Below are 15,558 nucleotides of genomic sequence, written 5' to 3' on the forward strand. Positions count from 1 at the left end.
AACGTATTTATTCGAATTTTCCGATATGCCAGCTTTCCATTTCAACATTCCCGTTTGAAATCAAAGATTTTGTACCATGTCTCACCCGGCTTCAACCGTAACCGACAATAAAACAAACTTACCATTTTTTCTTTTTTTTGGGTTTACGCTGGCATATTACCCATGAAGTTTTCTATTTTCATTTTACTGTCGAGCGTGATCGGCCAACCAGGGCCAGGTCCCCGCCGCGCACCCGCACCACTCATTCAGCTCAATCGTCTTCTCATCTTCTAAATGTTCATGGTTGAAGATAATCAAAAAGAAACGTTTATCGACTTTAGACATCCATAGATTATGTTGAAAGCTGATGGATTGTTGCTTATTAGGACAGATTCTAAGTTTATTGGTTTGGAAATGTTTGGGACTTTGCTCAGATTTTTTAGCAGTTTGACTCTTTCATTTTCATATTCTGGACATTCAAAAATTATGTGGGAAGGATTTGAAGGGCAATCGCAAGTGGGACAGTTCGGAGACGATGCCAAACCGATTCTCTTCTTGTAGCTACCCCATAGGCCATGATTTGTCTTCAGTCAAAAAATAGTAGAATAGAACTCCTTTGACATTCCTTCTGGGCTATCGCCTTCCGAAAACCATGGTTTTTTCTTGAGCTCAGGGAACAGTGACCTGTAATAATTGCCAACATTTGATGCGTTGTATTTTTCTTGCCACAGATTTCTTTTTCAACTTTTCCAAAAAAAAATTTCCCGTCATCTTTAGGAAGTCAAGGGTTGGACCTGATGTTGCAGCCTCCTTTGCAAGTGCGTCCACCGTTTCATTTTGCCATAAGCCTGCTTGGCAGCTTACCATTTAAGATGTGAGAAGCAGAAAAGAGTTTGACAGACCAAAACTCTCTATTCTTGCTGAGTTGAACTATCAGACGCGTTTCTACCGGTCAAGGTTTTAAGCAGGGTGAGATGGAAGCACTGAATCTTATTTATTTGAATTTTGGGCAAACCAACGTTTCATTATATCTTTTGACAAAAGAGAGAGAGAGAGAGAGAGAGAGAGAGAGAGAGAGAGAGAAAATAAACAGGCCAAAATTATCAGAAGGACGAAACCACAAACGAAAAATCCCTAAAGAGAATCTCACTATGATGTTCTCTGGAAAATTACTTATTAACTTTTAAAAAATCAAGCTTCGTTACTCAAGCAGTATTAAATAATCGGTTCTATGCTATCATAAGTAAAATTAATACTTTTTCGTCCAGTGGGTAAAAAGTGCAGCAACAAAAGTTTATACATTTTTTAGTCTTAAGTCAGGTCATTTGTCTGCTAGTCTTGTTTTTGAAGTGTTTTGGTTTCTCGCCATCTTCAAGGTTTTAAGTTGGGACAGGCAAGGCACCAATTATTTTCTATTTGTAGCCTTACAAATCAACCACTTATAATGACGAGAAGCCGAATCGAGTTTGGACAGACCAAAACAGAGTGGAGGCAGATCAAAATAATCGGAAACGACCTAATACAGTTTCATTATCTTCCAGACATCTAAAATCTCATAATTGTCACGTGCATTTATCAGCTAAGAATTCGGTCTGAATACCTTCTCATAAGTGATGCAATCTGTAGTTTGGTCGTTTCCAAACATTTTGATCTGCGTGAGGCAACCAGCTACTTTTTCAAAATTGTGCTTTGTTTATGGTGAAATACTAAAGCGTTTGTTAGAGGTTTAAGGAGGGTGAGGTGGGACACTGAAACGTATTTATTCGAATTTTCCGAAAACCCAGCTTCTTGGGGAATACGGAGGGATGAATTGGTTGGTCGTTTCAATCATTTTGGATCTGAGATATAAGCAGAACGAGGACAAACATTTCTCTTTTGAATTTCTTGTCTAACAAACCGGCCACTGAAGATGGCAAGAGCTGAAACGCGTCTGACCTGAACAATGTGGATTGTCAGATCAAGATAATCGAAAACGACCAACTACAGGCCATCCCGCAGACCCCAGGAGGAAATACCTCAATCTTTCTTTTCTAACGCTTCAGTCGCTGGAACTGCCACAGAATTGAAATTTTAAGAAATTTGAGTATATTAATGATCCTCTTCCTTGTATACTTTTAAATGAGACATTTGCATAATATTCTGTAATCATAGATAATAGAAATCATGTATTAAATTCTGTTTAAGTTAATTATAAAACTGAAAATGTAAGAAGAACATGAAGAAAAACAGCAAGACATTTTGAAATATATATTTGCATTCATACATCAGAATTGTTATTCATAGGATGCCTTTATTAACACGTATGGCAAGTATCCTTGTTGTATTTCCTTAAAATATAACATTTCTTGCTATAATAAAATATATAATAAAATAAAAAACTTGCAAATTGGGCGTGTATATCCATTAAATATTGATGTTTTACGTTTAACGGTTAGTTTGAGAAATGTTTAGTGTACGTGGGGAGGTCGAGAAGTTCATTTATTTATTACGATGGCATCCTCTCTAGTACAACAAACGACGTCCACGTCGCCCCACACCCGGTGCCACCCCCAAGAACCACCCTCCAAGAGCCACCCTTGGGCCTCACGCGCAACTCGAGGGAAAATCGTTTGACCCAGTTGTCACGTCCAGATCCTCCTCTATGGTTACAGCCCTTATAAACTTATTTTGTAAATGCAAATCCCATAGGTTTTTAATTTCGAGCACTTCGACCTTTAAACCCGACTTACTACTTCTTAATCCACACCTTTATATCGTTTTCCTAGGGTTCAAACCGTTAAAATAGTTCTAGCATAACAGCCACAGCTGGTCAATATTCGGAAATTGGGTCACTCTAGGATAAAAAAAATCTAACATGGCTCTTGTTCCTGAGAAATAGATTTACCTACAAGCTTTGGGTGATAGTTCACACAGTGTAAATCTCGTTTTTGTGTATTCAAACCATAAGAGGAATTAACATAGCAGGTAAGTTTTTTCTAGTGTTACTATTTGTTGAAAAAATAATTTATATTGGTGCAGAAGTATTTATTTTATCTAGTAGTTTTTCTTTTGGCTTTTAATTAATGTTTTTCTTGGGCTCTGCGAGGACCAACTTACAGCTGGGAAGACCTATAATTTTGGCCCTACCCGATCTTACGATTACAATTAATCATTTTAATTATGAGTATGATAAAATCATTTATTTCAATGTCCTCACTTCCAGAATTGTGCCAGATTCAAAATATTGTAATGTGTAACTTGAAAATTTAAAAAAATATACTATTCTTGTTCTACATTGCAGCTGGATAGAATTAGTTATAAATACTAAAATTGTTATACCCCAAAGAAAGAAGATTTAAAATAAATAATTAAAAGATAAGATAAATTTAAACAAATAATTAAAAGATAAGATAAATTTAAAAAAATAATTAAATAAATAAATAAATGGTCTATTCGTTCTCATTGTTGGTTATACAGTCTCTTGAGCAAAATGTCTTAGCAGGACATCTACGAGATGAATTTTAGGGTTTTACACTGTTCTTAAATACGGAAGTACATGGCATCAAAACAATAATGAGATTTTTCTCCAACAATTCATTAGCTTCGCAAGCTAGTTCCTCCATTAGCTCCTTTAGTTTGGTCTTTTTCAATCATGTAGTCTGTCAGATTCGGTTTCTCGCCATCTTCAGTGGTTGTGTTGCTACAGGTATTACATGATTCTGAACTCTCGATTTTACTCAGTTCTTACATACAGAAGTTACAGTTACATACAGCATCAAAATATTTTTGAATTTTTTTCTCGATCTTTACGAGGTGATAATCCTTTAGTTTCACCATTTTCGATCCTTTAAATATGTTAGAATTGTTCAGTTTCTCGCCATTTTCAGTGGTTGTATTGCTACAGTTATTATATGATTGTGAACTCTCGATTTTAGATTTGTAGCATCAAAATTGTGAGATTGTTGAGGTTTGTCGGTTTGGATAAGTTCGTTTCCGATCATTTCGGTCTATTTGTCCATACTTTTTTGTGGTCTGCCAGATGTGTTTCGGATCTTCAGGTTTGTAAAGTACGAAATTAAAAAAATGATTGATTGGCCTTGCACTGCTAATACCCAGAAACAAAATGACCAATACGACCAAACTGCAGGCTCATCACTCCGTAGCCCCCATGAAAAAAATCTCGCTTTTTTTTTTTTTCCTTACCTGCCTCTTTCTATTTTTTACATTTTGTCCAACAATTCATTATCTTCGGAAGCTAATGGATTTTTAATGTCTGCTGCGTTATGAACCTGTCGTTATTTCGTTTCCGATCACTTTGTTATGCCTGTGTACACTTGTTTAGTTTACCACACGAGTTTCGGCTTTTGCCATCATAAAAGGGTGTTTGTAAAATAAGACATTTAAAAAAATAGTTGGTTGGGCTCGTCTTAATTACAACCAAGATCAAACATGATAAAAAGCCAAGTTCATCACTTCGTATACCTCATGTAGAAACTTTACAATTTTCTTCTTCACTTAAGTCCAAGCGTCCCTCTCTTTGTTTTGTTAATCCAACAATAATAGCTGCGAAACCACGCCGAAACAATTGTAAGATTTTTAAGGTATGGGGGTTATGTGTAGTTTCATGATTTACGAACATTTGGGTCTGCCTGCCCGAACGTTTTTGACCTGTCAGTTAAGTTTCGAATCTTGCCATTTTCACTAGTGGGTTTGCTAAGCGAGAAATTCAGAACATAGATGATTGTCTTCCTTGTGCTTATAGTCCAGATACAAAATGATTAAACTGATAGATTTGACCCAACTCTTACCTGCGAAAGATACGTGACAATTGGGAACATTTTTGAGTTATGCGAGATGACGAACCTGTAATTATGTTGTTTCTGATTATTTTGGTCTGCCTCCGCAACATTCATATATAGATGCGTTTCGACTCTCGCCATATTCAGTCGTTGCCTGGTAAAGCAGGAAATTGAAAAGAGTCGATGCCTTGCCTCACCATGCTTATAACCTAGATTTAAAATTAGCAGCTACAGGCCTGACAAACCTATAGAATAAATTTCACAATTTCTTGTTTGCTTACCTGCACGCGTTCTCTCTTTTTTAGTTTGCCCAAAAAATCGAGAGTTTCCTGCAATACTTTTTAGCTTAAGCCCAACTCGACTCTGAACATACCGAGAAACCACCAAAATGATCGGAGTGTGCGTATTACAAGCTCTTCACTCCGTAGACACCAAGAAGAAATCTCACTATTTTCTTGTTCACTTACATGCAAGCGTCCCTTTTTGTCAGTTTGCCCCAAAAATCGATATTTTCTTGTAATATTGAAATAGCCTAAACATAGAACCGTCAATGAAGACGGATGTCTTATAGACCAAAACTCCGAGACTAGGCAGTAAATGACCGGAAATGATCAAACTTCAGATCAAAGACATTGTTAATTTTAACTTGCGGTATATTTTACCCACTGGACGAAGAAATTTTTTTTAGTGAAGATATCACGGACGGGATAATTAATACTGATTCAATAACTATTTGTTGTTGTTTATTGTCTTGAGTTTGATATATCTTCCGATGGTGGCGATTTCTAGATCAAGATAGATCAAGACTTAGTAATGAGCCGCGGATTCCTAATGAGAAACTAGTTGCTAAATTCTTATTCATATTTGTAATGGTTTGAGGGTGGTCTCGAAGAACATGTTCCATTGTGCAAGTAGTGACATGGTGGGCACCGAAGGTACATCCGGACCTCTTGAGGCAGTACAACAAGCGAGAAACCCTTTGCTCTGTTATTTGTGCAAGGACTACTTTTCTGAACCCTGTCTTCTCAGTTGCTACCACACTTTTTGTGCCCAATGTCTTCAAAACAAAATCACGGACAACAAAATCAACTGCCCCATATGCGGGTAAGTGCTGCGTAACGTCTCATTCGAAGGACGAGTCTCTATTGTGTTTTCTAATATTTAGAAGCACGACTCAGTTGAAAGACAACTGCCAGTTGCCTCCGCCGGACACACTGATGAGGCATCTCATCGACCTGGCCAATACCGACAATCCTCCTTGTTCCAACTGCGACAAGAGAGACCGACCTTCCATGTTTTTCTGCAGCACCTGCGGTAAAGACCAAAACGTAAAATCCATGTTTCGGAAATGAATCTTTTAACTTTCATACAGGCCAGGCGCTTTGTACGCATTGTCGAGAAAACACCCACCGAGCGAAGATGTTTTCCACGCACGATGTAGTGCACATGTCGAAATGCGCCAAAGATGGTCATAGACGTGTAAGTACGATGGTTTTGTGTTTTTTGCAATTCTTTAGTATTGTTTTGTTTTTAGTGTGTCGCACACGGAGAGCAATATATTATGTTTTCCAATTCGCAAAGGGCGATGCTCTGTGTCAACTGCTTCCGAGACACTCCTTCAGAAGCAAGACTCCACTGCGTAGACATCGACACGGCTTATGCTCAGGGTTGCAAGAATCTTGAACGTTCCCTTTTGGTTTGTATTCCGTCCTTCTCGCCTTGTTCACCTTCTCGCCTTGTTCACGTTACGACTTATATCCTTATTTAGTCGGTTAGGGAGACACAAGGCTTAGTTAGGTCAGGGGTCGTGGCATGCCGGACGTTACTAGACGAACTTCACCACAACACGAATACTGAAAAATCCACAATACACTCGTTTTGCCAAGGAATGCAGGACTCTATCGCGAAAACTCAGGCTGCGATGTTACTTGAGGTTCAAAGGTAAAATAAACATTAAGAACGTGAAGTTCAGACAGTGGTTCTAAAGCCTATTGATTTTTTAGGCAATACGAGAGCAAAGAAAGAGTCCTTCATTCTCAACTCGTCAATTTAAGCAGCGTGATTCCAGTTCTTCAGGCACACCTCATCCTTTGCCACACTTTCTCAGGCATGGCGACAAAGTTTCAGTTTTTAGATCTTGTTTACGCCATGATCGACCGTCTGAATAGCATATCCCAGCTCTCTCAACCTATCAGGTATTACATAAAGGAGTTTATTATTTACGTTTGAAATACATACATTTTTTAGGCCACTTCAGTCAAGCCTGATCAAAACGAACTATAAATCCGAGTTTGCGCAGAGTTTAGAGCCATGGATCGGAAAACCGCTCCCACCAATACCCAGTACTCAAACTACCCAAGGTTTCCGATTTAGAAAGCAACTACATTAAGCAGTTTTTTATAATTCATCTCCCAATCCTGCAGGTGGCACTGAAGAAAATACCACTCCTGGAGGAAGTCAGAAAAAGCAAATTACAAAATTAAAATCACTTGATGAAGGGCAGTTCACAAACCATTGCAGGACTTTTGAAACACAGATGAAGGTATTATTTAGTTTTTTTCACCGAAGAGGCATAGAAGTGAGAGAGAAAGATTTCACTGGTCTAGGAACTAGGAGCAGAAGTGACAGGAGTAAAAGAGAGATTGACTCAGCTTCAAAGAGATGTGGCAGTCTTGAAACGAGCTGCAGTACAACCTCTGGCAAAGAGGCACACAAATATCTCTAAAGATTGTGAGAGGTTAGAAGCCACACTCCACAGATTCCACATGGAACTGGACAGGATGAGAGGCTCTTTTGAGTCTCTCTGGCAAGACCAGCTAAGGAGAATCAGGCTTGAACAGGATATCTTCCAGTCCCAAGTATATCATACAGTTTTTTCATGTACCATTTTAGCTTTAATTGCTTTTTTAATTTTTAATTATAGATGGGCGAGGTTGTTAGGATAAGATGTGAGGTGAAGCAGCTCGCCTCAATCACCCAAGAACTAGAGCCTTGCGTTAAACGACTTTCAAACCAAAATTTGGACGAAATGATCAATATCAATACACTCATCGATCACATCACGAACATGCACTCTCCTGATATAAAGTAAGTTGAGTCAATCTCATTCTTAGTGAGTCAATTTATTTGTTATTCTTAGGTACATCCTGGATCACGGTTCTCAAAAGGGATCAGCAGTGCATTCAACAGCTACAACACCTCAGCCACCAGAAAAAGAAATAAAAGGTAAGCTTATAATCTTAAAAAGACAAAAATATATTTATAACTTTTTTCTTTCTATTAGATATATGCAACGACTCGAAGACTGATCAGTATGTCAGGGCACAGGATCATAGAATTAGGGGTGTCCTTAGCCATATAATGGACAAAGTCAGGACAAAAGAAGATCGTAAAAAATCTCCTGTTCAGGAAGATCGTGGTATACTAATCACAAGAGACAGAGAACCTTCCAAAGAAAGAAAAGAATCTTCAGGTGCTTCGGGAAAAAGTATAAAATTATATCTAAGATAGTTATTATGTTGTTCTTAAACAGTTCTAACTAGGCAACTTTTAAAGACTTGAACTGTTGTTCTTAATTTTTAGCGAAGGCAGAGGCGCCCAAAAGCTGCTCAATATACCACAGCTTAAGTGGTAAAACGCTTCAAGCTACACAGATGCAAGTATGTGCTATCCCTTTGAAAACAAATTTCTGACGATAATAATTCATATTTCAAAATTACAGAGGCCAAGTGAAAAGCAATCGGAAGAAGCGGCATTCCTTATGAAAAAGTGCATTCAAGAACACCTTGAAGAGCACATCAAACAGAAACTTGCCCAGAGATCCAAGTCGATCACAAAGCACAAAGAGTTCCAAGGTAAAGTCCAAGCATGCTTATTTCTTAATGCAAAAATGTTTTCACTAAAACTGTTCTGCACTTCTTTTTTTCCCCCAACGTGAAAAAATACAAATCACAAAATAAAACATAAAATCAAATATATAATATTAAAGGTGAGAAGGATGTAGCCCCATTTACAACTAGAAGAAGAAAAATGTCTTCAAGAATGGACAAAGGTATGTTATTGTTTCACGAAAACATATATCTTTTTATATTGTAATTTATATACGTTCCTTGAACATGTACTTAAAGAATAATGAATGGAAATTTTAAAAGTTTCAAAGAAAGTATAATACAAGGAATAAAAGGATTATTAATTAGAAATCATTTTATTATTAATAATAAATTTAGTGCATTAATTGAAGTTTGAAAGTGGTTTCTCTAAAATTGAACTTATCGACACATTGTTTTACTGGTTCTGCCTATTCTCACTGGTTTACAGTTATCAGATCAACTCAGCTTCACCAAACACACTTGATAACTGAACCTCAGCTCAAACTGAGTTCCTCACTTTTAACAGACTAAAAAGAGATGAAGAAATCAGAAAAAATAAAACACAATTATATGGTATATAGATGGCTCCAAAACCAGAGACAGAACCTAATCAGGTATATACCTGGTCAGGTATAACCCAAAATATGCACAATCACACCCAATAGGTTAATACACCTTGGTCTTTCAAGCTGTTATAAATGTTATTTGCTTGGATATTGTTATACTTGTGCATTGTAAAATTTTAAAGTTGTTGCACTGACAGAAAAATCCTGATAAAATCCGACGCCAAGTGGTCTTAAAAGCATTATCAGATAAAAAATGTCATATCTAAAATGAATCCAAAACGAAAAACATTACAACCTTACAATATCTTGTATGCCGGAGCACAAAGGAATTTTGGGTTATGAACAAACTGGCCAAACGTGGATCACGACACCAACTATATGCACCAAACCTTTAATCGGGATGAGAAAATCAAACATAGAACATCCTCCACCTCAGAACGAATCCAAATAAAACCAGAGGAGAACTAGAATAATTTGATAAATCTGATTAGAATCAGTTTAGCCCTTGTTAATATGAAGAGTGCTACGTGCTCATTAGTTTTTGCTGTTTGGAAGACAGAAGTGTTGTTTAAGGTCTTTGCCCACTAGAATGTAACATATAAGGATCGTATCAGGCACTAAAAAAAACGCTCCGGTCACTACTATGCCCACTGCAACGGATGAACCACGTTCTATACCCGTATGTAACGTGTATGTAAAAACGTTTCGTAGCCATCTTGCTTTCACTGTTATACATTTCTTTTTTAAAAACACGTCGTTTGTGAATTTTGTTTTCACGTGAGGAGTGATTTGAATGAATGAATGAATAAAGGCTTTATTTACACAAAGTATTTACATTAACTTTACATTTCGAAAGAAAAAGCTAAATTGACAATGGTCTTAGCCGTCTGTCGAGTTGCTTTATCAATTTTTGTATCTTTAGAATGAACTTTGATTTTAAAAATTGAATTGGTCAACCAGGTATTTTCGGTACCATAGGGCGTGAGTGAGATACACCACAAGCTTCCTCCAGTTATCCCTTCCATTGAGGATTGCAATGACTTCTTCTACATCCAGCTTCAGTTTCCCAAAGTACCTTTGGCGGAACTCTCTCAGAACGGGGCACACTCCCATGAAGTGGAGAGTGTCCTCCAGGACGTTGAGGTTACATAAGGAGCAAATGATGGCGCGATCCTGTCTCTACGGTTGGCAGTTCAGCTGAAGTAATTCACCCCTCGCCCTCAAGACCAGAGAAACCTCACAGGCTGTCATATCAGAGCATTCCATGTAGTTTCGCCCTAAGTGAAAATCCAGTCTTGCGTGTAAGTTGTGATGTAAGCTGTTTCTCGCGCGGGTTACCAGGTCTTTCCTCTTGCTCTCCTCCCATTTTTTTATCAGGCCCGAGGTATTAGAGGACTTCAGTTCTTCCCTACTTACTCCTACACCATACAGCCTACCTAACTCTGACAGCTGCTTGTGCCATAAAATGCCTTTATTTATTACTGTCAGCCAAAAACTGTGTCAGTTTGTCAGGTGTGTGATTCAGTATTTTACTTATATATTTCAAATGCAGGCTCAAAGTGTGACTGTAGAGTGGTGTGACCGAGCACTCAAAATATAGGATGTAGTCTGGGGTATTAGTTGGCAGGCAGAGCTGTTTCTTGATGAAGTATTTCTGTACATTTTCTATTTCCTTCAAGTATAAGTAACCCCAGACCTGCGGACCATAGCATACTACAGACCTTAGGGTGCTGTTGAATATCACCATCTTTTCCTCTATGGGATCTTCTTGTTGGTCATTATTTTGTGCCACAGACTATTAACGGCGTATTAGCGCTGCTGGCCTTCTCCCTGCAGTGATGCTTCATCTTCAAGGACTTAGTGAAATTAATACCAAGGTATTTGTAGCAGTTTACGCAGTCCACTCTTTCACTTTTGAAGATCCATCTTTCGTTTTTCTTAAGTCTTCCGCCTCCCTGCCGACAGACCATAATTTGGGATTTCTGCAGATTCAGTTTAAGGTTCCACTTGTCGCAATAGTCTTCTAAATCCCTTATCATGAGTTGCAACGATGCAGGTGTAGAGGCCAACAACACTATGTCGTAGTAGTATCCTTATTTTTCGTCCGTTAATTATTACCCCTCCGCATAGTTCGTCCTCCAGGTCGTTAAGGAAGATTGCGAACAGGACCGGACTGAGTACGCAACCTTGTTTGACTCCCATTTCGCAGGCAAAGTCACTCGTCAGACCTTTTGTCCAGATTCGGGCATCTGATCCGGCATAATAACTTTTGAGGACGTTAATAATCTTTGTAGATAGCCCGTAGGTAGATAATTTATAAAATAGTGCTCTCCTTTCTATACTGTCAAAGCAGCCCGAAAATCTACAAAAAAAAATAAGTACACCCTTTCTTTGTCAGATAATTTTATATTTACAATGTTGTACAGGTTGAAGATGTTGTCTATCATGCTATATCCGGTTCTGAAGCCTGCTTGCGATTCTTTAAGTAGGTTGTGCTTATTTATCCAATTCTTTATTCTCTCCAATAGAACACCTGTGAAGAGTTTTGCAATTGTATTAAGTAGAGATATTGTGAGGAGTGATTTTTGTTAAATAAAGTATGGCTGTTAGAAAATTATCAATACGAGCATTGTCCATGATTGCCATTATTTTGGACGAGGAAAAGGAAAAGCAAAAACAAAAAATACTAGACGCTACTGGAGTCACGAATCTCTACGAAGTCGGGTAACAACAACTATTCTATTAGTTGTTCATCCTCCATTTTTATTACGATACAAACACTCACAATACAATAGAACACAGATCTCTTCGTCAAATGCAAAGAACTTGTGTGGAATGGGACAGCAACGCAGTAGGCTGGATGCGCACAATGTTCACATGTCATACAGGGAGCGTGCCGACACCTGCAAAATATTCTCGGCAGCCGATTGTTGACTGAACGTTCATGGCACGCTAAGGTGTTGGCCGGTGATGGAACGGTGTAGTGGGCATTTTCTAATACTAAATGATGTAAAGAATATTTGTTTGCATGTGCCGGTATGGTTACGGTCCTAGTATGATACGTTCTAGTGGGCAAAGACCTTAAGGAGTAATGACATCCATGGAAACCCACACAAAAGAATTTTGGGTAACAAGCAAACTGGCCAAGGCATCTGCAACAACAACTATAGACCCAAAACTAAGGAAGGATCCAAAAGGATATCTACATAGACCCTCTCCACCACAGAATTGATCCAATCAAAACAAAATGGACAAGCGCTAGAATCTTTGAATGCGAAGCAACTGTTCACTTGATATATAACCTAGCATACCAAGAAAACTCATGAAAAACGCTTTCAGCAATGACAGTCAAGGTCTTCTATCTCTAAACAGAAGAATTGATTTAACTGAACCAAACAACTAGGAAAAGTACAATAAGCCAAACATGTGAAGTGCTTGGAGAATATTCAATCTGTTTCCTAGTATCATCATCATCATCATAACCTTTCTTATTTCTTGTTGATGATGAATAATGACCAGTGACACCCGCGGCAAGTGTCACATACTTCTGACTATATTTGATTTGTTGATTCTACAGCTTCCTCAATAACCATTGGTGATCCCTTTGGGTCCTCCCATTTCCTAGTATCATCCTCCTCATCATCTTCAATGCGCTAAGTGGTAGCAGAAATGAGTGAAATGTAATCAAGTGAGAACAGACACACCCAGAAATATGATCAGTGCTGTTCGACTACTTGCAGACAAACAAACATAGCCTACTTTTTCTATAAAATTTGACGATATTATTTTTAATAGAAGTATAATGAAAGTGAAAGAAGACAGTATTTCCAAAATATTTACTAAATGTGACATGTATTAAAAATTAATTTTTGTCTTGTATATTGTACGTAACAGTAAATTTACGCAATTATGATGCCATATCTCAACTAGATTGATGTCTACATCAAATGTCTACAGACAGTTTCTTTAAGAAGAACAATGAGTAACGTATTAGTCATTAAATTGCTTGATATTGTAGATGAGGACAGTGATTATCAACATATATCTGATGCGACTACTATCCACACACGTGCTCATGTGCATAAGTCAGCCACGCCTCCGGCTGTCTACCCACATTCTGACACTGAAGATTCCGTGTTTTATCCAGATACTCCAAGCTCAGGGTTAGTAATCCAGATATATCAGAAAATCAACTCTGAGAGTTAACAAATTTGTGTTTTAAAGTCGTCGGTCTTCTACGGATTTGATGGATAGGAGGAAGACCCTTGTAGTAGTGATAGGCCACGGCAAGGGGAAAGGTAAGGGGCGTATGATGCAGAAGCAGCGTTCATGGGAGACATTCCCACCCAAACGCAGGAACCACCATTACAGTTCTTCCAAATTCTGCCACGATCCGGAGTCTTTCAGGGGTGCCTTTGATCTCAATGGACTTAAAAAGGTATCAATTATTAACAATTTTTTTCCAATTTGTATGTCTTATTATTTTTAGGCGGATAGTTTCGAGGGGCATGAAGAAGCTGTGCGGACACTGGTTGCAGCGGTTCAAGAAACGAGGACAATGAGGAAGCCAAAACCACCGACGACAAACATGCCCGATAACAGCTCTGCTTAAGCTATGAGGAAAATTTTGTCGGAGATTTTAAAGTTTAAAATTTAAAATTTCTGTGATTACCAATATAAATGTTAGTCTATTATAATATGATCCTTAGGGTTTTAATGCCTAAATGTTTTCAATTATGCTTAAATTGAAACCATAAATATAAACAATATGACTATAAAATTGAGTTTAATATTATAAATATATGATAATATATTACTGATAATTTATAGTGTTTACAATGAAATTTAACCTGAAAATATGATCTCATTAACATAAATATATGAATTTTATCTTTTTATTTTATATTTTATTTGTTTATTAATTTTATTTTTGAGTTCCTGAACAGTGTTTTTAGAATCAGTTACAATGCTGCTCTTTTTAAAAAAATAAGACTTCTTTTTCCTTCTATTAATTTCCTTTATAGTCAATTAATTGGCTTCCATTTTTATTTATTCAATATAGTCTCAACAAAAAGTTGTTTATCTTACAAAATAAAAAAAAAAGAAATAGACAGAGGAGCGTATTTACTCGCATTTGGCCTATGTTGGGATAAAATAATTTATTTTAAAAAAATTGTCTACATTTGATGATTGTACTATTGCCAATATATCTAGTGGGGCATATCATATTTCATTATGTAATATATAAAAACAGGGTGCAGCATATTTGGTGAGATGCTATAAGATAAATGTTGGATGTTGAGAAGTTAAGTTTATACATATGTTACACTGTTTCGATAATTGTCTACTTATAATATTATGTGTATGTTTTATTAAAAATTGATTGTTGATGTTGTTGAATTGAAAGTCATGAGATGTTAAATTAGAAAATGTAGGATATTTTTTCTGTTTTAATACTTAATTTATTGGATCATGGTTTTTTAACTGTTTTTAATTGGTATTTTTTTTACTATATTCTTTCTCTTAAAACTCCATCCAAACAATAAATTATTACCAAACTGTTGTCATTTCAGCAAGAATAGAAAGTCAAAAAAATGAATTTGCTCAATCTTTAAATACTGAATTTTTTCAGGCAGAGTAATTGGGTGTCAAAATTACTTTCAGCGTACAAGAAAATGTATTACATTTTAAATTAGGATTCGTATTGTTTTTGTTAAGCATTAAATTATTCTTTGTCAATTATGAAATCAAATAACTTGTACTCTGAACTTCTAGGGATAAGTCATTAATTAATAAAATATAGATTTTCATTTGAGTTGAAGAAATTGGCTCAAAACTTTTATCGAATTTTGACATTAAAACATAAAAAATTAACCTACTGCCATACTGTCATGAATAATTTGTATTGATGAACGAAACTGCCAATGTAATATTGAAACAATAAATGTTTCTACAAAACTATAATGATTGATTTTAAACAACCTAAAACATTTTCAAATGTAATAAATGCAAAATTTGTATAATAATTTTAATATAATTTATTTTTAATTATCACCAGTTTCTCGAAGAAAAAACAAACAATTGATATTATATAGCTACAGAGATAAGAAAATATAAGATGGCAGAAAAGTTTTTAGCAGAACCATCATCAATATGTGAACTTGTGAATCACTAAAGATTCAATAACTTATAAATGTCCCAATAGTCCAAAATACTTGGGACGGAGTACTGCTCAGAAGGGCAGAAATTCAGATTAGCCAAAAGTAATAATGCAGGATAATCAGAAACGGTATTTCCTTTCGGAAAAATAATCAAGACATGAAAATGATTGACTTGATTAGGAAAACTAAGCAATTTTTAAATTAA

General features: G+C 36.6%; 1 protein-coding gene across 2 annotated transcripts; it reads left to right on the plus strand.

Annotated features, from left to right (window-relative positions):
* Positions 1-3,379: 3,379 nt before the first annotated feature.
* LOC106670375 (RING finger protein 207-like) lies at positions 3,380-14,374 on the plus strand. 2 transcript variants are annotated; one of them, XM_024230598.1, is made up of 18 exons: positions 3,380-5,861; positions 5,923-6,071; positions 6,130-6,236; positions 6,292-6,453; positions 6,526-6,698; positions 6,761-6,952; positions 7,005-7,117; positions 7,181-7,299; positions 7,364-7,615; positions 7,681-7,844; positions 7,897-7,982; positions 8,041-8,244; positions 8,340-8,416; positions 8,479-8,611; positions 8,746-8,808; positions 13,211-13,355; positions 13,417-13,630; positions 13,682-14,374. In XM_024230598.1, exons 1-18 carry the CDS (start codon positions 5,653-5,655, stop codon positions 13,802-13,804), a joined length of 2,685 nt encoding a protein of 894 aa, XP_024086366.1. In that variant the 5' UTR covers positions 3,380-5,652; the 3' UTR covers positions 13,805-14,374. The 2 variants fall into 2 exon arrangements, with proteins under 2 accessions (XP_024086366.1, XP_014256132.1); XM_014400646.2 differs by lacking the exon at positions 8,746-8,808.
* Positions 14,375-15,558: the final 1,184 nt, after the last annotated feature.

This window comes from Cimex lectularius, unplaced genomic scaffold, assembly GCF_000648675.2.
Source record: "Cimex lectularius strain Harlan isolate CLEC.00 unplaced genomic scaffold, Clec_2.1 scaffold61, whole genome shotgun sequence".
Lineage (NCBI taxonomy): Eukaryota > Metazoa > Arthropoda > Insecta > Hemiptera > Cimicidae > Cimex > Cimex lectularius.

Bases quoted from the DNA above. Each gene is read 5' to 3' on its own strand.
- LOC106670375 (XM_024230598.1), top strand. From the start codon at position 5,653: ATGTTCCATTGTGCAAGTAGTGACATGGTGGGCACCGAAGGTACATCC. The intron at 6,953-7,004 runs GTATTACATAAA...TACATTTTTTAG, and splicing joins CAGCTCTCTCAACCTATCAG to GCCACTTCAGTCAAGCCTGA. The intron at 7,983-8,040 runs GTAAGCTTATAA...TCTTTCTATTAG, and splicing joins ACCAGAAAAAGAAATAAAAG to ATATATGCAACGACTCGAAG.